Below are 27579 nucleotides of genomic sequence, written 5' to 3'. Positions count from 1 at the left end.
GACCTGACAGAGCTGTATATCCACGGACAAGACTGACATGCCTACTGTTAGGATGTAGGAGAGAATCATTGTGGTCTGTCAGAACAGACAGAGTTACTTTAACAGCTGCTGGCCCTAACTACCTCTCCATTGTAAAACCACCAGTTAAGTCCATTCACATGGAAATCTGACCCAAGCTTCAACTCCTGACCTGGTAACTCCAGGACAGTCAACTTACAGAGAGCACCACCACCAGTGTGCTGGTCACACACATGTGTACATGCATGCCAGACTGCACATCCACATTGACTCTGGTCAGTTTGGCGCATTCCTATTTGTCCACAGGTCTTGGACATTGGTCATCTCTTGGTTACCTCTGGTTCTGGCTGTATCTTATTGGGCCTTGATACATTGACCATTGCTTAAGTCTGTAGATTTGGACATTAATCCTTTTTCTAGTTGGCTATACATGTTATCAACTGATGCTAGTTATTGGCCATCAACTTTAGCTAGTGGTCAGTTGTAGTGGTCAGTTCTGGCTGTATTTTATTGATTTGTGTGATCCATTATAATGATCTGGCTTTACATTTCTAGCGAATTGTCAGTTTTTGCCATATCCTTTTGACGAATAGATCCATTGGGTTGGCCATAACTAATTTGTATGATAATGATCAATTCTGGCTGAAGTTAACTAGTACTAAGATAATGGTCTGTATGATATTTGGAAGGCCTGGTTTGTTATGTAATTGTAAGGTATGGTTTGTTCCATATTTGTAGGGTACAATCTGTAGCCGTATTTGTAAATAATATTCTGTACCTCTACCATATTGGACTGTGATGGTTAGTTCTGTAATTTTAGGGTACGATCTGTATTTATTTATTTATTTCCAATTCAACAGACCCAAGGATCCACTAACAGAATGGATAACAACATTACAACACAAGTATAAACTATCACAGTCAGTTATGCATGTAACACAGACTAAAACATACTCATATGTAAAACAAAAGGAATTAGTGATAGCAAATATTATTTAACCGTACTTTGAACTCGGCGAGAGAGGAACAAAACATATCACAGTCTGGTGCAAAATCATGATAGTTAAAATTACATTGAATCCTGTTTAAAATACTATACTTTCTAACGTTTATTCTACTTCTCTGGCAGTAAAACTGGTTAAAACGAAAAAGTAAAAACGAATTGATCGTAGATTACGACCAGGGACTAAAAACACAGTTGCTTGACTAAATATGGACAATCAAAAGCACAGTCTAATAATGTAGCCGTATTTGTAAATAATATTCTGTTCCTCTACCATATTGGACTGTGATATTTTTGACCAGTGACTCGTGTCTGCAACATACTGGATACCAAGTTGGAGTACCTTGAACTTGAATCACTATGATGTACCTGTGATATGGATATTGGATGTATTCTCAGAGGTTCTTGACTATGATCCAGCCACTTTTATTTCTAGTAAAAATGGCTGGAATTAAGATACCTAGATTAATTGGAACAATTTTACATAGTTTTTTTCTCGCTAAACACTCGGTAGATACTGCACTGAACAAGATCATGGTGATCAGATTAATTAACTAGGATCAACAATGGAATTAAATTAGTCAGGACTCTTCCCTACCATATCTAAAACAAAATGTCAAAATGTGAAATTCAAATATGAAACTTATGGTAGTCTTATCCATGTACAGCCTAGGTGTGGAGGGTTTGTAGGGGATGTGTGTTGTTTGTGTTAAGGCAGTGTCGTCTCCTGTGTAAATGTATCCCCTACCCCTTACTGGGGTGTGTGAATGTCATTGTTACCTGCTGTTTGTCATGTATTGTTGGTCCTTACTATAGACGGGGGACACATGTACACAGGGTGCTAGGGAGATGGTGATGCTTTATTGTTTAAGAATGGGGTTGAGTGGTACGACCTTGATCTGTACTCGACTGTTGTATTAACCAGCTGGTTGTCGGGTACAAACTTTTTGTAAACTTCAGGTGCTTCTTTTAAGAAGCTCACAGCTTTCAATCGGCGTCATCGCTATATGAACTATATGAACTTCTTTACAAACTGTCACACCTCATGGACGCATGAGATTGAAGCAATTCAAAAACATTGTAATGTGGAACTTTTTTTAGAAGCTTTTAAGTTAGTTTTCTATTCTGCACTTGGAAACGAGTTAAGATGTGTTGCCCAACAAAGGAAAGCCATAGACCTGAATTTTTTGCTTTAACTGTTGGTATACATAATGCATATGATAATTATTTCATTTAGTAGAATTAGTCTAAGGTGGGAGGATTGATGTAAAAATAGTATCTTTAATTTTGATGAAAAACAGTTTTGAGTCCTTTTTTTTTTTTTTTTTTTTTTGACTACATTGAATGCTTTTTGTCTCGTTTGTTATTGAAAATACTACCTGATATATTTACTTTGATTAAATATTTTTCAGGATTATAATAATGTAGTATTAAAGCTCAGCTATCTAGGACCAGACCAGGGAGCACCAGAGAAAGGGTTAGGTCTCTGTTAATGTATGTGTACAGGTCGTGTATGTCAGAGAGTTCCAGAACAACTTGGTTACTTCTAACTGTTAGAAGGCTCCACATCATTGCATTTTTTTTTTTAAAAAGCAATAATCTGAGATACAAGATAACAAGCCTGTTCAGCTCTTCCCTGGAAAGTGCATTCACCGAAAGATTTTTTATGAGATTTATGTGGGTGATAAAAGGGGTCTAAATCCCGGCCTCAGACCTTCCTACAGAATTGGCTGGTTTTCTCGTTGGTACAGAGATGGCCTACAGATACTATATGTCATCCAACCAAGGCAGGATTACAATGAAACAACACTTCCGCAATAAAAATCTAAACAGTTGCTGCTGATGTAGAGAGAGGAACAATTGTCAAAACCTTACACCAAAACATGATGTACGGTTCCCATGGATTTCTTTATTCAGTGTAGCCTTAATCCTGACAACAGACATTCCACCACGCCAATGTTCTCAATAAGGCAGTGAATTGGATCCATAATCTCATGATTTCTGTTAATGTTTGGTCCGTAGTGAAATGGCACTGTAGAAAATAGGGGGAGACAAGATTCCAGAGAATATAGCCTATTCCAGATAAGTTTGTTTTGTTTTATAGCTAACCATGCACTCAATGCTCTATAGGGTTTGGGGAAACAGAGTATAGCTAGCTTTGTATTGATTTGGGAGCTGGATGCTAGCTGTGTGTGTGCCAGTACAACACTCTGGAGGAGAGAGGGTTGGGAAAGGGCTGTTTGTCTGGTGTGTGTTAGCCCTTTGAGGAAGGTACCTGTGTGTGCTAAGGCTTCTGCAAGGGTCCAGACCCACGGCTTTTAGGGGTCCAAAGAGCCCCTAGTTGATGCTGGGTCTGGAAAGGCAGAAGCAGAGAGAGAAGGATTGGAGAAGGGAGCAAGTATTTCTGCAGGATTCCCCATCCTGGTTTGGAATCACTGCTTATATCTTGTACATTGAGAAGGTAAGGAATGGTTTTCACTCTCCAATAGCGGTCATGTGCTGGTACAGGTAACGTTGCATGCTGCAATCTGCTGGTTATCACATCAATGGGAAAGTATAAGTATTGCAAAGCTGCCAGCAGGAACAGTATTATTAGTACACCGTGCTATCTGGTTGGAATCAAGCATTGTTGTTTGCTAATAGATCATTATAAGCAGGCATGATCTGGAGACAATATTGTCTGCACATAGGATCTCTTCCAGTACGCATAGTGTACAGGGTAACACGATGCACAATACTACCAATGTATTTAAAACTACAACCTGCAATTTCATAATGTAATAACTTATGTGGAAAAGGAGGTATAGTTACATATATGTTTGTAACAATTTAGCAAAATATCTGCATTAACCCACTGAATTTTATTGTGGTGCATTCTTATATTGGTTAATGGACCAAAGGATTTATGAATGAAATGTATGAACTCTTTCTTGTTCAGTCCACAAAGTTTACCTTCCAGGGTATCTGTTTGAGAAAATAATTTTTGTGAAATTTCCCGTTCATATTCTCAGAGAATTTAATTAATTCAGTTATGGACTTTCTCGCTGAAGCAGATCAATTTGTTCATACTATACATATCACACCTAGATTCTAGTGTACAAACATACTGACGTCTACAGACAGCATTGATTCACTGGGTATACAATTGTCTGGACTACGAAACTTCAACCATACACTGACCAAAATGTTCATACTATAGAGGTTTCATAGTATACACATCCGAGTGTCAGACTATAAAGGTTCCACTGTATACAAAAACCAAATTGTTCGACTGTAAAGTGTCCACTATATGCAAAAACCAAAGTGTCAGACTGTAAAGGTTCCATTGTATACAAAAATCAAAGTGTCAGACTGTAAAGGTTCCACTGTATACCACAAAGTGTCTGACTGAAAAGGTTCCACTGTATACAAAAAACAAAGTGTCAGACTGAAAAGGTTCCACTATATACAAAAACCAAAGTGTCAGGTCTACAGATGTTCCATTGTTTACACAAACCAAAGTGTCTTGAATATAGAGGTTCTGCTGAATACATTAACCAAAGTGTCTGACAATAGAGGTTCCATTAAACACACAAAGCAAAATGTTGGACTGTAGAGGTTCCACTGTACAAACCTACCAAAGTGTTTGGACTATAGAGGTTTCACTGTATACACAAACCTAAGTGTCAGGACTGCAATTTAGTTCTGCTGAAGACAAACCACAAAGGTTCTAAAGCTATTTATAGACCTATGATGGTTGGAAAAAGAACACACAGATATGTGCCTATAACCAATCATCTGGTATGATCAAAAAGTAAATTGGAAGCCAACACTTGCTGGATTTTATGTGTACCCAATCAATGAATGAAGACTTCATGTTGGGCAGATGTCTATACATGTACATTGATGTCTTGTGAGTTTGCTGTGGTTTCCTGTAGTGCAATCCAAATCAATGCTTATAATGAGTATCTATATATATATAGCTGGGCAGTGGGACCTGCTGGAGAAGTATTAGGGAGATGTTAGTGTTTGTTACAACTGTGTCCCACTAGAAAGGTCAAGGTCATTTGGAGGACACATCTAGATCATAAGGCTGTTTGGGGATACTTACTGTTCATCAATATTCATTGAAATAGTAATATCTACATTTGTGTGATACATATAAGTGATAAGATATTCAATATCTTTGGTTCTTACACAAATACATAATATCATGACCTTTAATTTCAAGGTCATTTTCTGTGGTGTGCCTTCACGTCTAACTTAATGTAATCTTCTCCTAGTCTGTCATTAGGCTTGTCATTCATGAATTAATACATACAAGTGTTAGTTCATTTTCTAGTTATGCATATATTATTTATTCCCATACAAACATCTCTAAATTTTCTAAGTTGATACCACAACCAACACACCTGTTTATGTCAATGTATATGAGCATTAACGAATCTTAAAATAGTATGCTTGTCTGAACCTTGAATATATAAGTGTACACACAGTGAAACAGTTACTTGCATTTTTCCTGTCTTTATAAGGTTGATATGAAGGACTTTAAACTGAGACTATTTGATTACAATTTTAGAATATAAGTGTATTTATTTTTATACACAAATCTTCCGAGTTTTCAGATGTTATGCTAAGTCATGTTTCAAGGTAATTTTAGGATTATATAAAATCCATGAAAGTTCCTTTTAAAATGGGTCTGTTAATTAGTTTAACATGGTAAAAAATGGCCCAAATGATTTGTATTCGTGGAGAAGTGTATTTTACCAAATCCAAATGTTTCAAATTTGGTAATACGAAAAAAATACAGATATTTACAAGTGGCCTCTTAGGGCAGGTATTGACAAATGGCCTTTCAATGCAGGTATTTACAAGTGGCCTCTTAAGGCAGGTATTGACAAGTGGCCTCTCAATGCAGGTATTGACAAGTGGTCACTCAAGGCAGGTATTCTGGCAATTCAAGTGACTTTCAAGGCAGGTATTGACAAGTGGCCCCTCAAGGTAGATATTGACAATTGGCCTTTTAAGGCAGGTGATCTGTATTGACAAGTGGTCTCTCAATGCAGGTGATCTCTATATTAACTTACTACATTTCCAATGCCAGCCTTATGCATGTGTTCAGTAACTTATACTATAAAAAAAACTCACAAAAATGTGCATAAAAATGCATTCACAAAGGCATTTAGTCATGGCTTTTGAATACACATGTGACTCTCAAAATTGAATTAAAGAGAAGCAGTCTTACAGCATGATCTACCATGCTACTCTCTGTTATCTTAATTGTGATATTAAGTGGAGCTGCACACACAAAATGACATCTATGGCAGGCTGTAACAATCAGAAGTTCTTCAGCAATATCATATTAATGGCTGGCCAACATGAAGCCAGGTGATTGATCTTCAGAGCTCTGCAAAATTTATGAGGTAATTTCATCGAAAAACTTGTCTGTAAAAAGCTAGCATTAAATATGTTGGTGTAAGCATTGCATCATGATGTTTACATCAGCAAACTTTAACCTGCATGGACATGCAGGAGAATTAGTCAGCTGTTAGTCTGTCTAAGGGGTACAGGAGAATTAGTCAGCTGTTCGTCTGTATAAGGGGTACAAGAGAATTAGTCAGCTGTTAGTCTGTATAAGGGGTACAGGAGAATTAGTCAGCTGTTCGTCTGTATAGGGGGTACAGGAGAATTAGTCAGCTATTAGTCTGCCTAAGGGGTACAGGAGAATTATTCATCTGTTAGTCTGTCTAAGGGGTACAGGAGAATTAGTCATCTGTTAGTCTGTATAACGGGTACAGGAGAATTAGTCAGCCTTTCGTCTGTATAAGGGGTACAGGAGAATTAGTCAGCTGTTAGTCTGGATAAAGGGTACAGGAGAGTTAGTCAGCTGTTAGTCTGTATAAGGGGTACAGGAGAGTTAGTCAGCTGTTAGTCTGTATAAGGGGTACAGGAGAGTTAGTCAGCTGTTAGTATGTATAAGGGGTACAGGAGAGTTAGTCAGCTGTTCGTCTGTATAAAGGATACAGGAGAGTTAGTCAGCTGTTAGTCTGTATAAAGGGTACAGGAGAGTTAGTCAGCTGTTAGTCTGTATAAGGGGTACAGGAGAGTTAGTCAGCTGTTAGTCTGTATAAGGGGTACAGGAAGGATAAGATGGTGATAGAAAAGTTATAAACAAAACAATATAACATTGATCAGATTTGTGAAGAAATTTCTTCATATGGGAATGGGGGACGAGATAATACTATTTACACTTAAGATGCAATAAGAAAGCGTACAAGTAGGTATTTTGAAATAAAAACCTTCATTTGCAGAAACCCTTGATTGTGAATATCATATATATATTAATTACCCAATGTAAAGAAGTATTTACTATCCCTGGTGGGACACCTTTGTAGACAGGTATTTACTGTGGATTTGGTATTATGTATCAATATGTAATCAGGAGGTATTGTCTGGCTTGTTCCCCTATTCCATAATTATTGTCTTGTTCAACAATTCCACAATTTGTTTACCAATTCTGCGAATATTATCTTGTTCAGCCATTCCTAAAGTATTGCTTGTTCACCAATTCTGCAAATATTGTTTAGTTCACCCATTCCTCAAATATTATCTTGTTCACCCATTCCTCAAATATTTTTGTAAGGCTTGTCAACTTCATCTTTAGCCTTATCTAAGTCATCATTGCATGATGTTGAGTCACTTGAACAAGATTACTGGTACAGCATGGTATTAACTAAATAAAGAGTGAAGATAAGTCAGTGATCAAGTGTTTAAGAACTTTATTATCTGTAACAGACAGCAATTAGACTTACGGCACTTGCAATTAAAAAAAAGTTGATGCTACTTAACCGGATCAGGCTTTAATGATTTAAACAACGGAATTAAGACAGCTGTGGTGTCTATTGATCAAGTCTCGCACGCATCATGTTATTTCCTGAAATATCAGTGAAACATCCAGTCAGGAATTATTGTTTAAAAATAGCAGATATATTTTGTTCAGATTTGTGCTTATAAAGTCTTATTTTGAGGTAAAAAAAAAAATAATTTCATTGATTTGGATACAATTCCTGCATTTGGTAGATATTGTTTCTATCAAAAAGATCTTAATTTAATTTAAAACTCTTTTGGGGGCCCCATTCCAAATACCTAGAAATACCCAATCTGTTCTGTCTGATTCTTATTTGATAAAAAGAGATAACTCCTCGGAGAGGCTCCAGTAGGGGAAATGTAACTCCTCGGAGAGGCTCCAGTAGGCGAAATGTAACTCTTAGGAAAGGCTCCAGTAGGGGAAATGTAACTCTTCGGAAAGGCTCCAGTAGGGGAAATGTAACTCTTCGGAAAGGCTCCAGTAGGGGAAATGTAACTCCTCGGAGAGGCTCCAGTAGGGGAAATGTAAGTCACTGCTCTATTTTGAGAATGATTTGCAGCTATCTCCAGCATCAGCTGCTTACAGAGACCTAGGAGCCTGTTACATAATTTTCACCACTTAACTTTTTTTCATTAGAGCAAGTTCTATTTTCTACTCCCTCCGTTTATAGATTTGAGTCAAGAATTCTTTTCAGGTCTGTAGGATGAGTGTATTTCTAAGGTGGGTGGATTGGAATGAGGAAATAGAACACTAGCACACTGGGCCTCCTGTGTCAGGGACAAGTACATTGTACACATAGATACAGATTATTTACATGTGTACTCCAGTAGGCATACGGACCAGTTTATACTGCTCGTGTGTCTTTAGCACACAGGCATATCACATTTACACAGATTGTATGCAGTGTAATATTTGGATACAGTTTCCCAGTACACCACACTCTCTTTACATGTACATTTGATCTGTTATAACTTGTACATTCTGTCCGACTTAACTTGTCATCCCTATGTAACTTTGGTAGACTCTACCAATTGCATTGATCTGGATATGTCCATTTTGGTCTACAGTGGTGAAAGGGTTAACATGTATGTTTGGTCTGTCGTAACATGAACTTTTCACCTGACTTGACATTTTGACATGCTGTACCATTAGGTGCTAGGATTTCTATACAAAAATTTGCTTGATTCTTCATTAAATAAATATAGAAATTACAGATTTCAAAAACACAAAAAGCATGTTCTTTTGTGATTTTACAGATCTTTGTTACAATTAAAACAAGAGAATCACAATCAGATGATGCTCTAGCTGTACATTGATCAATTTACCACATCAATGAAATTGTTTTAAAAAAATGTATTAATTACATGCATTGTTGTCCTTTGTCAGATGTCATATCAATAAATTATGGCATGTTAGTTACCCTTTTTCTTCGACTCAACCTTCTGGAAAAAAGTTGTTTTGCTAACTCTTGAAATTATAATCAAGAAGTGATTTCTCAAATGTTTCTTTCATTAATAATGTATTAACCTTCAATTAGCCTGGCTGCCATCACAGGGCCTGGAATTGGACAGGCCTGCTGACAGAGCCGTACTGCGTCTGAATAGAGAAAAAATAGGTATCTCTGTGTAATACAATCGTTTTACTAGAAACAATTTAATACATAGGTACAAAAATGTTTCAAAACGGGACAATATAAACTGGGACAATACTCTAAGAATGAGAATGCACAGATCAATGTACTTTGGAGGAAGGAGTGGGGGTCTGTGGTCTGGAGTAGTGAGATCTGTAGGGACTTCAGTCTGGAGTAGTGAGGTCTGTAGGGACTTCAGTCCAGAGTTGTGAGGTCTGTAGGGACTTCAGTCCAGAGTAGTGAGGTCTGTAGGGACTTCAGTCTGGAGTAGTGAGGTCTGTAGGGACTTCAGTCCGCAGTACGGAGATCTGTAGGGACTTCAGTCTGGAGTAGTGAGATATGTAGGGACATCAGTCTGGAGTAGTGAGGTCTGTAGGGGCATCAGTCTGGAGTAGTGAGATCTGTAGGGACTTCAGTCTGGAGTAGTGAGATATGCAGGGACTTCAGTCTGGAGTAGTGAGATCTGTAGGGACTTCAGTCTGGAGTAGTGAGGTCTGTAGGGACATCAGTCTGGAGTTGTGAGATCTGTAGGGACTTCAGTCTGGAGTAGAGAGATATGTAGGGACTTCAGTCTAGAGTAGTGAGGTCTGTAGGGACTTCAGTCTAGAGTAGGGAGATCTGTAGGGACTTCAGTCTAGAGTAGTGAGGTCTGTATGGACATCAGTCTGGAGTAGTGAGGTCTGTAGGGACATCAGTCTGGAGTAGTGAGATCTGTAGGGACTTCAGTCTGGAGTAGTGAGGTCTGTAGGGACTTCAGTCTAGAGTAGTGAGGTCTGTAGGGACTTCAGTCTGGAGTAGTGAGGTCTGTAGGGACATCAGTCTGGAGTAGTGAGATCTGTAGGGACTTCAGTCTGGAGTAGTGAGATCTGTAGGGACATTAGTCTGGAGTAGTGAGGTGTGTATGGACTTCAGTCTGGAGTAGTGAGATCTGTAGGGACTTCAGTCTGGAGTAGCGAGATATGTAGGGACTTCAGTCTAGAGTAGTGAGATCTGAAGGGACTTAAGTCCACAATAGTGAGGTCTGTATGGACTTCCGTCCAGAGTAGTGAGATCTGTGGGACTTCAGTCTGGAGTAGTGAGGTCTGTAGGGACTTCAGTCTGGAGTAGTGAGATCTGTAGGGACTTCAGTCTGGAGTAGTGAGGTCTGTAGGGACTTCAGTCTAGAGTAGTGAGGTCTGTAGGGACTTCAATCTGGAGTAGTGAGGTCTGTAGGGACTTCCGTCCAGAGTAGTGAGATCTGTGGGACTTCAGTCTGGAGTAGTGAGGTATGTAGGGACTTCAGTCTGGAGTAGTGAGATCTGTAGGGACTTCAATCTGGAGTAGTGAGGTCTGTAGGGACTTCAGTCTAGAGTAGTGAGGTCTGTAGGGACTTCAGTCTGGAGTAGTGAGGTCTGTAGGGACATCAGTCTGGAGTAGTGAGATCTGTAGGGACTTCAGTCTAGAATAGTGGGATCTGTAGGGACTTAAGTCCACAATAGTGAGGTATGTATGGACTTCAGTCCAGAGTATTGGGATCTGTAGGGACTTCAGTCTAGAGTAAGTTTGGTACCATAAAATGGAAATAATAATAATTGATAAATAGAATTATTGCATCATAAATGCATTAGTAAAATTTGGCTAGACAAGAAAACTTTGATAGTAAGTTTGATATGTAGAATCAATAACATCCCACATTGTGTTATAGTTTAATTGGTATTTATATTCCACCTCTGTGTTTATGATCCGTTATCTATATATAGGTTTAACAAGGACAAAAGGGCAGTGGGTTAGTGTGCTCTACAGCTAATTGATGGGGTGCTTTAGCTCTAACACTTAGTGTGTATAATCACTGCTGCTGNCTAATAATTTTGATCACTTGGATGTCTGATTCTAGTTCTAAACTAGGGGGAGATAAGCTTGTAGTAAAATGCATTTGAAAAATTCTCCATAAAAACTTAAAGTCTACCTTACTCATCAAGCAATAGAAACTTATCTATATCTGTCCAGCTAACATCTGTATTTCAAAAACCTGTACCTACCCAATATATTTGTAAAAAAAAGTTACCATCATCTCCTGTACCTACCTAGTAAAAATAAGAAATGATCATCAACATGTACACCATCATATAGATGTATTTACCCAGTTTTAGGTGTGTACCAGGTTCTATGTTATACAGATGTTAGGGTATACTAGCACTACCTCCGAACCACACATCAACCACACATCGATATCCTACACTGGTAAAGGCACCAGTAAAACTCAATACATGTAATGTATTAGGCCATTGTAGCCTTAACACAATGCCACAATTGATTGGTGGAGGAAGTGTTATGTACATGTACATACATTTCTGTAATGACTTGTGTAACCTACTGAAGGTCAGTAGATCAAGGTCGTCAGACAGACAGACTGGAACACATGTCTTGTGTTTTATAGAAATCAATTTGTACTTGATTTACAGTCTGGCAACAGTAAGCTTCTGGACTCCAAGCCTGGCCAGCTTAGAAGATTCTCAAAATATAGATGTGAGAACTTTTGATTTTTGCAATGGCTTATTATTTGAAATACAGAAAAATATCTCCAGAGAAAGCCAAAGCCAAAGCGAAGGTAGTGCTGGTACCCTAACATCTGTATAACATAGAGGAGGCACCGTAGTCTAGTGGTAGGACGCCGGGCTCATGACCGAAGGGTTGCAGATCGAGTCAGGGCACCGTGTTGTATCTTTGAGCAAGATACTTTACTCCGCTTGTTCCAGTCAACTCAGCTGTAAATGAGTATGTGGTTGGGCAGTGCTAGAATTGTAGAATGCTAGCTGTGAGCGCCGAAATGGCAGCACCGGCTGTTTGCTCCCCAGGGAGTTGAGAAATATTTTTACTGGTTGCAAAGGCCCTATAACCACGATAATAATAATTTGTGAACCGCTCTGAGATGACTTACGAACTAGGTTGTGATAAAGCGGTATATAAGAATCTCAAATTATTGCTACGATTATAGTTTTATGATTTCAGAAGAATAAAAGAAGACGTTTCTAAGCAAAGACTAAGTCTGTCAGGTTTTGAAGTAGCAAGAATGATAAGAGATGATGAATGATATACTGAGAATTGATTTTCAGTATTGGACTATGTCATTTTGATGAAATAAGATAGGTTATTATTTTATTATAAGTATATTTTACTGGTGGTCTACACACTGTATTTTAACAGTGAATACTTAACAAAGTCGAAGTGATTTTTACCTTGGCCTGTTATATCACACCTGTATGTGGGATTATCAAACCTCCCAAATTATCAATTAAAGATCCATACCAAGTTGTGTGACATTGTATGTATCTGCTGCAGATGATGGTTCATGTGTTAGTCTATAGTGTCTAATAAAGCAATGATTTTGTTGCCAGTCTCTGAAATCATCTGTTGTATTTAAATATTTATATTCACCTGATATAACAGCTGTTGTAAAACGAAATCCTCTTTCTCCACTATAACTGTCGGAGGACGCCAGTGTTTATAGATTTTGATGAGTTGTGGGATGTAAGTGTTGGTGGTAGAAAAATATTATGCTAATATTATATGATCAGTGTGAGGCCAACATTGTGCTAATATTATATGATCAGTGTAAGGCCAACACTGTTGTGTTTTTTGTTTTACAGTCTTGTTATGAAAAAAATAAAAAGAGGAAAAGGAAAAGCAGTAATTTGTTGAGCTCAGTTTTACAGCAGAATACAGGATGTTTCCCCTAGCTAAAACATGCCTTATTTTCCCGAAAATGTCCAAAAATGAGGAATATATTCCAAATTGCAATATAAATAATGCTGTATAATCCCAATTCATGGTGGAACAGGCTGTTGTGTAATTCAGGCAAAAAAACACTGTGGAAAATTAGATAATTTATTTGTTCAGTGGGCCTGATGTCCACAAATCAACACATTTTCCTTTGTAACTTTTCGTGTCAATTCAACACAGACAATTAAACAGGAGGTCACTGAGTAATAAATAATCTTTTTGATTTTATTTACGTTTCGTAAATCTGAAAATAAATGACTAATGTCCTAATAAACCCTAGCTGTCATGCTATCACTTGACTGATGTTTCCTTGATGGTCTATAGCTGATCCTTATAAACAGGAGGAGTACATCTGTGACAGAGACACATGTGGTGCTGTATTCTACACAATTTTTGTATCCCCTGTGTAACAGACTGGTTTATGATTATCATCATTGTGTGTTATTTTGGAGACAGCATTTGCTGGCTTACAGAACTACATTTAGTGCTTGTCAGTAAGTGACAAATTATTTGATAATGGAATAAAAATCTATGAAGTAGTAGAGACAATTTTTTTGAAGGGGCGTAACTCCGCAAAAGTGTCTAAACGGAACATGGACTTGCATAGTTAAGCATTTTGTTCACTGGTAAAGTGTAGAATGTTTAATTGAACAATATGTGTTAGTTCATACTAACTGATCTATTCATACAACCTTATTCCAGTACTTGGTTTGGTTGGTTTGTGGTACGTCCTATAACAGCTATGGTCATTTAAGGAGGCTCCACCCTTTCGCAATTAACCAGCAGAATTCAATGAAAGATTCACACAATGGGTATGACACTATGTAGGGATGATTTTATGAAATCCGATAAACATTGGATTTTTTTGTAAAAAATACTGAAAAATTGATTTTTTGTCAAAGTTAACACTTTCACATTTTTTGAGTGCGTGGAATTGTTCAAAACTATAACTACAATAAAGTAATGATAGAAGCTTTGCTAATCAACCCTACAAATACTTTATTTATCATAAAATATCTTAAACACAAAAACACAAAATGATTTTTATTGATATTGTATGGATACAAGTTATTATATACAAGCTTATTAAAAGCAAACAGGACACATAGTTTCATACGAAAAGAGTGAAAAATTAAAACCAAATATACACAAAGTTTTTATAATTCATTAATTTTACATTTTACAATCATTTTGGTCCTGATGAGAGTTGTCTACCTTGAAAAAAACGGAACTTTTTACAGAGGGATGCAATTTATACAATGACAGTTGTTTTCTTTACTATACCAAAAACGACGAAAATGAATTAACTTATGATATTAAAATTGTCAATTTACTGTTCTATAATTTATGCAACAAAATTACTCCCAATCATGTACACTTTGGACATCATACCATAGCCGGCTTACGCATGGTAATTAACATGTCAGGTACATAATAATGTAACCATAGGCTATCGCATGGTATGCCGTTATGACTTGCACGCATAATTATGTACTTGCATTTTATAGAGATCTTGACATTTTTACCTGACAAAGTGTAACTCGCTCCACAACAAAACTCATAGCGACCTGAGCTTGTGATCTAGTGTTAGCACGTGCTATGTACAGGTGAGGTCGGTAAACAGAACACATCAGTCTGCATTCCATGCGCCTCATATACGACCTCCTTGTAGTCATCTGATCTTATGTCAGTGTCTTCCCGTGTTTTAATTTATGTCTTGTATCATAAGCTTCATTTCTGAAGTACGTGTGATTACACATTTCCCAACAAAATCTCGATATTGGGTGTTGACATATCATCGTCACGCACGTGTACTAATGTTTACCCTGTGTTACTATAATTTACGCTACGGTATTGGAAAGCCCAATACGCAATACAGAAATGATGACACGAAAATATGACAAGAAAGGCATGTGTATTACGAAGGGTGGGAAGTCCTTAAGGACGTGCCAGGTTTTAGTGGTGGAGGAAAGCCAGAGTTCCTAGAGAAAAACCACCAACCTATGGCCAGTACCTGACGACTGCCCTACATAGATCTCGAACCCGCGACCCAGTGGTGGAGGGCTAGTGGTAGCAGAGTGTCAGACGCCTTAACCACTTGGCCATCGCGGCCTTTTATTCCAGTACACACCTGTCCTGTCTTGGTTGTGATTGTAGTTAGTTTCAGTTCTTTACCTGATATAGACCACACATCATAATTACATCAGGCACATGGTGAGAAAAATATTAATAGATACCAGTTACAATGGTGATACAACTATCTAACATACAGGCACTGCATACAATTCCACAAGGACTTCAGGCTTTGTAAGAAAAGAATGATTATTGAAGGGGATGCTCATGTAGCAGAAACATCTTTTTGGTCTACGAACAAAGAAAATATGTACACTCGTATCTGTTGCCCCATACTACAGGATTATCTATCAATGAAAGGGGTTCTTACATTGCCAGCATAAAAGAATATTGGGAAAGTATAAGTAGAACAAAAAGACTCTGACTTCATCAATGTGTCTTGGCGATGTCAACATTATTCTGAGGCTGTCTACAGAATACACAATCAATGGGGTTTAGAGTGGGGTTACTGCTACAGCACAAAGGTTATTTAGAAAGAAATAGATGAATTTAGCAGAAACTAGAGAATTTTCTGCTTAGAATGAAGTCTTTCCCTGTTTGATTGGGTTAACTGAAATGAATCTATTCAACTGTTTCCCTTTTGCAAGGAAAGGTTTCTGTGACTTAGAATGAAAGTCTTTCCCTGTTTGATTGGGATAACTGAAATGAATCTATACAACTGTTTCCCTTTTGCAAGGAAAGGTTTCTGTGAAACCGTACAAACAGAATATTGTGTGAAATACAGGCATCATCAAGCTCTCAGTTGAAACAATCAATAACGAACACATTTTGACATTTAAGGGACTTGAATGTTTGACTTTGGTTTTGTAGTAGATCATAATACTGGCTTAGGATACGACATGTTTGAATTTAAATGTATAACACATAAGTTTTCTTATTCAGACATGGTCAGCCCTAAGGACAGTCTGACTGGTCTATAACAGGAAATGTTACACTCCTAAAGACAGTGTGACTGGTCTATATAACAGGGAAATGTTACAGTCCTAAAGACAGTCTGACTGGTCTATAACAGGACAATGTTTTAGTCCTAAAGACAGTCTGACTGGTCTATAACAGGGAAATGTTATAGTCCTAAAGACAGTGTGACAGGTCTATAACAGGACAATGTTATAGTCCTAAAGACAGTTTGACTGGTCTATAACAGGGAAATGTTATAGTCCTAAAGAGTCTGACTGGTCTATATAATAGTCCTAAAGACAGTCTGACTGGTCTATAACAGAGAAATTTTAGTCCTAAAGACAGTCTGACTGGTCTATAACAGGACAATGTTATAGTCCTAAAGACAGTGTGACAGGTCTACATAACAGGGAAATGTTATAGTCCTAAAGACAGTGTGACTGGTCTATATAACAGGGAAATGTTATAGTCCTAAAGACAGTCTGACTTGTCTTTAACAGGGAAATGTTATAGTCCTAAAGACAGTCTGACTGGTCTTTAACAGGGAAATGTTATAGTCCTAAAGAAAGTCTGACTGGTCTATAACAGGGAAATGTTACAGTCCTAAAGACAGTCTGACTGGTCTATAACAGGACAATGTTTTAGTCCTAAAGACAGTCTGACTGGTTTATAACAGGGAAATGTTATAGTCCTAAAGACAGTCTGACTGGTCTTTAACAGGGAAATGTTATAGTCCTAAAGACAGTGTGACTGGTCTATATAACAGGGAAATGTTACAGTCCTAAAGACAGTCTGACTGGTCTATAACAGGACAATGTTATAGTCCTAAAGACAGTCTGAATGGTCTATAACAGGGAAATGTTATAGTCCTAAAGACAGTGTGACTGGTCTATATAACAGGGAAATGTTACAGTCCTAAAGACAGTCTGACTGGTCTATATAACAGTCCTAAATACAGTCTGACTGGTCTATAACAGGGAAATGTTAGTCCTCAAGACAGTCTGACTGGTCTATATAACAAGGAAATGTTACAGTCCTAAAGACAGTGTGACTGGTCTATAACAGGGAAATGTTACAGTCCTAAAGACAGTCTGACTGGTCTATAACAGGACAATGTTATAGTCCCAAAGACAGTGTGACTGGTCTATAACAGGGAAATGTTATAGTCCTAAAGACAGTCTGACTGGTCTATAACAGGACAATGTTATAGACCCAAAGACAGTGTGACTGGTCTAAAACAGGGAAATGTTACAGTCCTAAAAACAGTGTGACTGGTCTATATAAAAAGGAAATGTTACAGTCCTAAAAACAGTGTGACTGGTCTATATAACAAGGAAATGTGACAGTCCTAAAGACCGTGTGACTGGTCTATATAACAGGGCAATGTTACAGTCCTGAAGACAGTCTGACTGGTCTATAACCGGGAAATGTTACAGTCCTAAAGACAGTGTGACTGGTCTATATAACAGGGCAATGTTACAGTCCTAAAGACAGTCTGGCTGGTCTATATAACAGAGAAATGTTATAGTCCTAAAGACAGTGTGACTGGTCTATATAACAAGGAAATGTGACAGTCCTAAAGACAGTGTGACTGGTCTATATAACAGGACAATGTTATAGTCCTAAAGACAGTGTGACTGGTCTATAACAGGGAAATGTTACAGTCCTAAATACAGTGTGACAGGTCTATATAACAGGGCAATGGTATAGTCCTAAAGACAGTGTGACTGGTCTATAACAGGGAAATGTTCCAGTCCTAAAGACAGTGTGACAGGTCTATAACAGGGCAATGTTACAGTCCTAAAGACAGTCTGACTGGTCTATATAACAGTCCTAAAGACAGTGTGACTGGTCTATAACAGGGAAATGTTACAGTCCTAAAGAGTCTGACTGGTCTATAACAGGGCAATGTTACAGTCCTAAAGACAGTGTGACTGGTCTATATAACAGTCCTAAAGAGTCTGACTGGTCTATAACAGGGAAATGTTTCAGTCCTAGAGACAGTCTGACTGGTCTATAACAGGGAAATGTTACATAACTCTTACCCATTCAGGTAGCAGTTACCAGGTTTTAGTCAGAGATCACGGTGACATGAGCTTTGTTTTTAGCTGAAGTGGCCTGATTTTAGAACTGATGGATTAACTGGAAGGGGATGGTAAAAGTTTTACTGATGGGATTTATGGTTATAGGATCACCATGTGAACAGAAAAGGCAGAAATATCTCTTTCAAGATTCTTCACACCAGCAGACCAAAATTTTGAACAGACTCCATCATGTAGAATAGAAGTGTAATATATTTGTCATCCTGACAGGTATACAGTAAGGGAACTGGTGATACAGTGATATCCTGGCTGTAAAACCATTTAGCTCATTGCCCTGCCAAAGCCTTCATTATTGAACCATGAAATCTGGTTGTGTAGCTGTTGATAACACATGATGACCAAGGGCTAGCCTGACCACCTGTAGCCAGAGGAAGGACAAATGTTACAGTGTTAAACAATGACAGGTTTATAGCCCTGTTTACTAATCAGGAAGGCCAGTGACCAGAAAGTGTGGCAAATCAAACATCACTTCATCATATTATTTGGAAAAAATATACCTTCACCACATTGTAGTCTTGTTTACTGTACACCTCATAAATTAGGAACTATCAGGTTTGATAGTGATTTATTTTGTTGTATTTTCAGACTCTGAAAAGATAATTGAAACCAAATATATCTAATTTTTAGGTTTCTTTGAACAAATCTTTAAGATGTTTTAGAACTTTTGTTAAATCAAGAAGATAAAATTTGAATTGGTTTCAGTGAGTCTTAACAGGAAACTTTGTAACAGAGTTTCTCTAGGCAGTTCACATTAATATTTGCACACGTAGTAACATTGTGATGGTAAGGTGCGCTGTACAATTTTGCCATGCAGGCACAAACAAAATATGACCATATAAGGCATTGTCTGGTTGGTGCCTACAGTGTGATGACACAGCAGTCCTGTGCCCCTATCCTGTCGTAACATTGTATAAGACAGCGTTCTGATTGATGTCACAGGAGAAATCATCGGTTTGTAAGTTCCCATAAGGTAGCAACATTACAACCCGTAACTGTTAGGGTTCTGCAGTTTAATGGATACGATTCCTTCTAAACTCCTGAAATATTCGAAGCCAAAACATATTTCAAAACCACGCAAATAAAGTTTAGTTGAATCTTTAAAAATCTAAGTTTCATAAGCACAGACGTGACTCTTGATTTGTCAATTAGATGACAGAATGTGTTGGAATATCCAGCTGTGTGTGCAAATCATTAACAGTTGAGGCATTATCTTTGACAGTTTCCAAGATCATACCAATGTCAAAGCAATGCCTTAATTCCAATATACCAGATTAAAAGCCTCAGGGGTTGGCGCGGATTGTCTCTCCCATCAGGAGCCGTATGATGCAAACCATAGACATCAACTCAGCCTCAGGTAGATTTGCTGTGATCCATAATCTATAGAGTCTACTCCAAACAAAATGAAATCCACTCCCATGGATTATTAAAAACTTGAGCTATAAGCCAATGGCATGGCTTGGTTTGTATGTGACAGAGAGTACAGTGATGGTGACGTGCTGTACAGAGTGTGTGGGTGGATGGTTTCCCGTTTTCTATATAAGGATAGTGTTACAACTTAAAACTACACTGGACTCCTGCTCACCAGCATCACGTAGTCTGCTTCACTCGCCAGCCTCACGTAGTCCGTCGCCACTTCATCAAGTGACATTTTGTTCACTCAGTGTTTGTGTGGACAGATCGTATGTTAATATTATCAAATAATCAAACAATTTAAAGTCATCCTAAATACATGATGGACCATCCTGACCTTGATTTGATAGAGGACCTGCTGGAGACGGCTATTGATGAGTGAGTACCTTGGTGTTTATTTAAATGACACAGGTATTTATGAATTATGGTATTGTTTTATGTTGATTGGGAGACTAAAATTCAGGTAGGTGCCCGATACACTCTGGTACTGACGTTTATAGACACCTTAATACACGCAGATGTCTCTACACACAGGTAGATGTTAAATGTTCAAACAGATAATTATGTCAACCAAAGTATTAATTGTGTCATCTTAAATATGTAGGTCACTGCAGGTGGATTTCATTCTATTTCATTAAGCATTTACAGTAACTTACACATATTGTCTACAAGGGGACATGTGTCATATTACTAACACATCACCATCTTCAATTAGCTAACTTGAGTTTCGGCTAGCTTCATTGTTTTTAACTCTGCTAGTCTACTGTGGCCTGTTTGTAGACATTTTATTATCCACTTAGTAATACATGACCTTGTCGAGGTTGAATAGTCATCAGTCAAGGTTGAATAGTCATCAGTCAAGGTTTAATGGTCATCAGTCAAGGTTGAATAGTCATCAGTCAAGGTTTAATGGTCATCAGTCATGGTTTCATGGTCATCAGTCAAGGTTTTATGGCCATCAGTCAATATTAAATGGTCATCAGTCAAGGTTTAATGGTCATCAGTCAAGGTTTCATGGCCATCAGTCAATATTAAATGGTCATCAGTCAAGGTTTAATGGTCATCAGTCAAGTTTAAAAAGTCATCAGTCAAGATTAAATGGTCATCAGTCTAGGTTTAATGGTCATCAGTCAAAATTTAATGGTCGTCAGTCAAGGTTTAATGGTCATCAGTCAAGATTAAATGGTCATCAGTCAAAGTTTAATGGTCATCAGTCAAGGTTTAACCGTCCTCAGTCAAGATTTAATTGTCGTCGGTCAAGGTTTAATTGTCATCAGTCAAGGTTAAATAGTCATCAGTCAAGATTAAATGGTCATCAGTCAAAGTTTAATGGGCATCAGTCAAGGTTTGATTGTCATCAGTCAAAGTTTAAAAGGCATCAGTCAAGGCTTAATGGTCATCAGTCGAGGTTTAAAAAGTTATCAGTCATGGTTAAATGGTCATCAATCAAGGTTTAATGGTCCTCAGTCAGTGTTTAATAGTCATCTGTTAAGGTTTACTGGTCATCAGTCAAGGTTTAATGGTCATCAGTCAGTGTTAAATAGTCATCTGTTAAGGTTTACTGGTCATCAGTCAAGGATTCATGGTCATCAGTCAAGGTTTCATGGCCATCAGTCGATATTAAATGGTCATCAGTCAAGGTTTAATGGTCATCAGTTAAGTTTAAAAAGTCATCAGTCTAGGTTTAATAGTCATCAGTCAAGAATAAATGGTCATCAGTCAAGGTTTAATGGTCATCAGTCAAGGTTTCATGGACATCAGTCAAGATTAAATAGTCATCAGTCAAGGTTTAATGGTCATCAGTCAAGGTTTAATGGTCATCAGTCAAGTTTTCATGGCCATCAGTCGAAATTAAATGGTCATCAGTCAAGGTTTAATGGTCATCAGTCAAGTTTAAATGTCATCAGTGAAGATTAAATGGTCATCAGTCTAGGTTTAATGGTCATCAGTCAAGTTTAAATGGTCATCAGTCAAAGTTTAATGGTCATCAGTCAAGATTAAATGGTCATCAGTCAGGGTTTAATGGTCATCAGTCAAGTTTAAATGGTCATCAGTCAAAGTGTAATGGTCATCAGTCAAGGTTTAACCGTCCCCAGTCAATGTGTGTTTGATTGTCATCGGTCAAGGTTTAATTGGCATCAGTCAAGGTTAAATAGTCAGCATTCAAGATTAAATAGTCATCAGTCATGGTTTAATGGTCATCAGTCAAGGTTAAATAGTCAGCATTCAAGATTAAATAGTCATCAGTCAAGATTGAATAGTCCTCAGTCAAGATTAAATGGTCATCCGTCAAGGTTTAATGGTCATCAGTCGAGATTAAATGGTCATCAGTCAAAGCTTATTGGTCATCAGTAAAGGTTTAATGGTCATCAGTCAAGTTTAAATGGTCATCAGTCAAAATTTAATGGTCATCAGTCAAGGTTTAACCGTCATCAGTCAAGGTTTGTTTAATTGTCAAAGGTCAAGGTTTAATTGTAATCAGTCAAGGTTAAATAGTCATCATTCAAGATTAAATAGTCATCAGTCAAGATTAAATAGTCCTCAGTCAAGATTAAATGGTCATCAGTCAAGGTTTAATGGTCATCAGTCAAGTTTAAATGGTCATCAGTAAAGGTTAAATAGTCATCAATCAAGATTAAATAGTCTTCAGTCAAGATTAAAAGGTCATCAGTCAAGGTTTAATGGTCATCAGTCAAGATTAAATGGTCATCAGTCTAGGTTTAATGGTCATCAGTCAAGTTTAAATGGTCATCAGTCAAGTTTAAATGGTCATCAGTCAAAGTTTAATGGTCATCAGTCAAGGTTTAATGGTCATCAGTCAAGATTAAATGGTCATCAGTCAAGGTTTAATGGTCGTCAGTCAAGGTTTAATGGTCCTCAGTCAGTGTTAAATAGTCATCAGTCAAGATTAAATAGTCCTCAGTCAAGATTAAATGGTCATCAGTCAAGATTAAATGGTCATCAATCAAGGTTTAATGGTCATCAGTCAAGGTTTCATGGCCATCAGTCAAGATTAAATGGTCATCAGTCTAGGTTTAATGGTCATCAGTCAAAATTTAATGGTCGTCAGTCAAGGTTTAATGGTCATCAGTCAAGGTTAAATAGTCATCATTCAAGATTAAATAGTCATCAGTCAAGATTAAATAGTCCTCAGTCAAGATTAAATGGTCATCAGTCAAAGTTTAATGGGCATCAGTCAAGGTTTGGTTGTCATCAGTCAAAGTTTAAAAGGCATCAGTCAAGGCTTAATGGTCATCAGTCGAGGTTTAAAAAGTCATCAGTCATGGTTTAATGGTCATCAATCAAGGTTTAATGGTCCTCAGTCAGTGTTAAATAGTCATCAGTCAAGATTAAATAGTCATCAGTCAAGATTAAATAGTCCTCAGTCAAGATTAAATGGTCATCAGTCAAGATTAAATGGTCATCAATCAAGGTTTAATGGTCATCAGTCAAGGTTTAATGGTCCTCAGTCAGTGTTAAATAGTCATCAGTCAAGATTAAATAGTCATCAGTCAAGATTAAATGGTCATCAGTCAAGGTTTAATGGTCATCAGTCAAGGTTTAATGGTCATCAGTCAAGGTTAAATAGTCATCAGTCAAGGTTAAATGGTCACTTGCTAAGGTTATAAAGGTTTCAAATGTAGACAGTAGCTGACTTACAAACCTTGGTCCCACATGCGGTGCAGGAAACACCATGTCAGAACTTTAACATTGTCAGTTACAGGGATTAGATATGTTGTCAGTGCTACCTTGTCAGATTGTATATATATATATATAAAAAAATCAACAACTGTGGGGACTGAGGAGGTAGATTTTGTCTGTCACATCAAGTAACATTCATACAAAGTTATCAGCTGGCTATCTCATAAAAACCTGATAGAATATTATTATAAAAAGGTTATATTTTTAGGGGTTAATTTTACTTTACATATTTTCACTTGTTTAAAAAAATCACCCAGAAGGAGGTATTTTCTCTTTTTCTTTACCAGAAGGAGAACTATTGACAATGTCATTTTCAGGAAACTAGGACAACAGAATTGAAACAGGAAAATACAATGGTTAATTTTCACTGACTATACAGACAAAACAAAAATCCTGTTACAAGAATTATGTCAATTTTTGGAATAAATAATAACAGGAAGAAGGTATTATAAATCAATAACAATTGTGGTTATGTTATTAGAAAACTGTAGATATAAGTACCCTTCTCTTAACACTTACCGCATCATTTAGTTCCTGTCATATAATACTTGTGATATAAGCATTATCTATATAGACACTTATACCTATCCCATTCAATCAATCAGCTCAAAGCATAAAGCCTGTGTGTCGACTAATACTTAGCAAACTGTCTCCTATTTCGTGACTATTTATATTTTTGTAGAAGAGAGGTAATTTTGATGTCATTATATAAAAATAATAGAAATAGGGGAGAAGTTAGTTAATTTCTGATAAGCATGAAAAGATGAAATGGGAAAAACATATGAAGTATGGAAAGGTGAAAGGAGGCTGGTATGGGGGTCGTCAGGGGTCATGTTTTGTGTCAATGTTCTACATCCTCACAATATTGTACATGAGGTTACAGTACTTGTATTGGGTGTCATGAGACGAATTATGAAGGATGGGAGGAGTATTGAATCCACCTCAAAGGAATACACCTCAATGAAATTTGACAGATATACATGTATTGAGCTTTGTAATAACAGGCACAAGGCACACTTAAAAATCAGGTTGAAATTCAACTGAAGGTATTCATATGTCCAATGTTTATACACAGTAGTAAGTCATAAAATATCTGGGCCATCCAGTGAAGTTGACTGGAGTCTAAAATTGGCACCAAATTAAGGTCAACGCTTGTCTAGACAGAGTACACAGTATTGTATGTCATAACACACAATACATCGGTGTGGAGCCAGATAACCTACAGTAGTCCACAGCCCTTCTGTGTTTGCCTACAAATTGAATCACAGAGGTTAAAGGCCCAGAAAATCAATGTTATACCTAGCCCTGCTAACAAATATCCTCCATGATAACATTTGTTATGTGCTTTTATGATCTTCAGCCCAGGTTCCATAATAGCTATACAAACACAATAGATTCTCACATTTACTGTGCGACTAAGTCATAGACCAATAGCTACATGACTAAGTCATAGACCAATAGCTACACGACTCAGTCATAGATCAATAGCTACACGACTAAGTCATAGACTAATAGCTACACGACTAAGTCATAGACCAATAGCTACACGACTAAGTCATAGACCAATAGCTACACGACTAAGTCATAGACCAATAGCTACACGACTAAGTCATAGACCAATAGCTACACGACTAAGTCATAGACCAATAGCTACACGACTAAGTCATAGACCAATAGCTACACGACTAAGTCATAGACCAATAGCTACACGACTAAGTCATAGACCAATAGCTACACGACTAAGTCATAGACCAATAGCTACACGACTAAGTCATAGACCAATAGCTACACGACTAAGTCATAGACCAATAGCTACACGACTAAGTCATAGACCAATAGCTACACGACTAAGTCATAGACCAATAGCTACACGACTAAGTCATAGACCAATAGCTACACGACTAAGTCATAGACCAATAGCTACACGACTAAGTCATAGACCAATAGCTACACGACTAAGTCATAGACCAATAGCTACACGACTAAGTCATAGACCAAAAGCTTCACGACTAAGTCATAGACCAATAGCTTCACGACTAAGTCATAGACCAATAGCTACACGACTAAGTCATAGACCAATAGCTACATGACTAAGTCATAGACCAATTGCTTCACGACTAAGTCATTGACCAATAGCTACACAACTAAGTCATAGACCAGTAGCTACACGACTAAGTCATAGACCAATAGCTACATGACTAAGTCATAGACCAATAGCTACACTACTAAGTCATAGACCAAAAGCTACACGGCTAAGTCATAGACCAATAGCTACACGGCTATGTCATAGACCAATAGCTACACTATGATAGTCATTAGAAGGTCATTAAAACTAGTGTCCTGCTGTTTGATTCCAATCTAACTTTTGAACCTTGCATCAAAATGATGTCAGATATGGAGTAAACTAATTGGAGCAGAATGACTTGGAGCTTAAGTTTTTGCTGTAAGGTTAAGTACTAGTAAAGCACGGCTTAAGTCAAATTTCAAGTATTGATGATTTGCCTGTTGGATGGGGACAAAGAAATACGGTGGTCCAGTGTTCAAAGACGGTAAAAGACTGAGGATGTGTTCTGGACTACTGCCTAGTAAATTAACAGCTATTATAGATTACATGCAGATTATGAAAATAATCAAATTTTCAAGGACAGAGGTATTTTTCTCAGTCAAAGATATTTTCAGGGAAGTGTGGTTATGTAATAGTATTTAATGGAACAGCATGATTAATGTTTCAATGAATGAGATGATGGAGAATGATTGGAGAGTCTGAACGTATTTACATGACTGATTTATTTAACTGTTCATCACTTTATATGACGTGGTATGTCCTTATGTTACATATATATATTTGTTTGTGTTTCATGTTTCTGTCCCTATATATACACTTACACGGTATGTAACCTTTCTAATTGGATCATTCATACGTCAATAATATAGTTATGAGAAAGTCTCATACATGTGACACAGTACAATATTGTATGTGTTTGACCAATCAAACATCAGCTGTTACATTGATGCATAGAAATTGGGAATTCCTGAAATATTCCATCTACGAACAGGACCTTGGAATTTTCTGGAATAATGCTGAAGTGGTGTGTTACAGAGTGCAGTAGGTGGTATCACAGTTGATTGATCCCGACCTCTCAGTTCAATCATTATTACAGTGTGTTTGCTGGGGATCACATGCAATAGCTCACCATCCAAAGCCTTTCATCTTCCCCACCATTTACCCAGCCTGTAGATGTGGGACCTGTGTGTGTATGGACAGAGCAGGGAGTAACAATCAATAAGATTGCACCCAAGTCTTCGTAAACACTTTTATTTAGTTTCAATTAAAAATCTAGATTTTTCATCAAGGCCTTTTCAGCTTAACAAGGCAATAATAAAACAAACAAAAATTGTCCTATTTTAATACTTCAGGTTCCTTTGTTATCAATTTGAGTTTTAAGATGATAAGTAAAATGGAATTTGTGTACTATAGATAGGAGTATGTTTTAGTTAGGCAGCTATATAATAGATGTATCACTTTTCTCTGACATACATGTATGACTTTGTATGACTATATGAAATGATTATATGAATGACTTTCGATGACAGAATGTGTGGTTTTATGGTAGATTACGAGATGTCGTGTAGTTTGTGTGATTTTACGGTAGATTACGAGATGTCGTGTAGTTTGTGTGGTTTGAACGGTAGATTACGAGATGTTTGTGTGGTTTTACAGTAGATTAGAGATTTTGTGTAGTTTGTGTGGTTTTACGGGAGATTACGAGATGTCGTGTAGTTTGTGTGGTTTTATGGGAGATTACGAGATGTTGTGTAGTTTGTGTGGTTTTACAGTAGATTACGAGATGTTGTGTAGTTTGTGTGGTTTTACGGGAGATTATGAGATGTCGTGTAGTTTGTGTGGTTTCACAATAGATTAAGAGATGTCGTGTAGTTTGTTTGGTTTTACAGTAGATTACGAGATGTCGTATAGTTTGTGGGGTTTTACAGTAGATTACAAGATGTCGTGTAGTTTGTGTGGTTTTACAGTAGATTACGAGATGTTGTGTAGTTTGTGTGGTTTTACGGGAGATTA

General features: G+C 37.4%; 1 protein-coding gene across 3 annotated transcripts in view; it reads left to right on the top strand.

Moving 5' to 3' along the window:
* LOC110466209 (histone demethylase UTY-like) overlaps window positions 1-27579 on the top strand; it is a 121290-nt gene that overhangs the window by 46603 nt on the left and 47108 nt on the right. Inside the window, exon 1 of one of the 3 annotated variants that reach the window (XM_021522787.1) lies at window positions 19970-20177. The exons of the other annotated variants lie outside the window; for them this stretch is intronic. Coding sequence (XP_021378462.1) covers window positions 20119-20177 — 59 coding nt within the window. The 5' untranslated portion in view covers window positions 19970-20118. Of the gene's footprint in view, window positions 1-19969; window positions 20178-27579 lie in introns of those variants that run through there. 3 annotated transcript variants of the gene reach the window in all.

This window comes from Mizuhopecten yessoensis, unplaced genomic scaffold, assembly GCF_002113885.1.
Source record: "Mizuhopecten yessoensis strain PY_sf001 unplaced genomic scaffold, ASM211388v2 scaffold213, whole genome shotgun sequence".
In the NCBI taxonomy this organism is placed as follows: Eukaryota; Metazoa; Mollusca; class Bivalvia; order Pectinida; family Pectinidae; genus Mizuhopecten; species Mizuhopecten yessoensis.
This window is presented reverse-complemented; position numbering and strand designations above follow the sequence as displayed.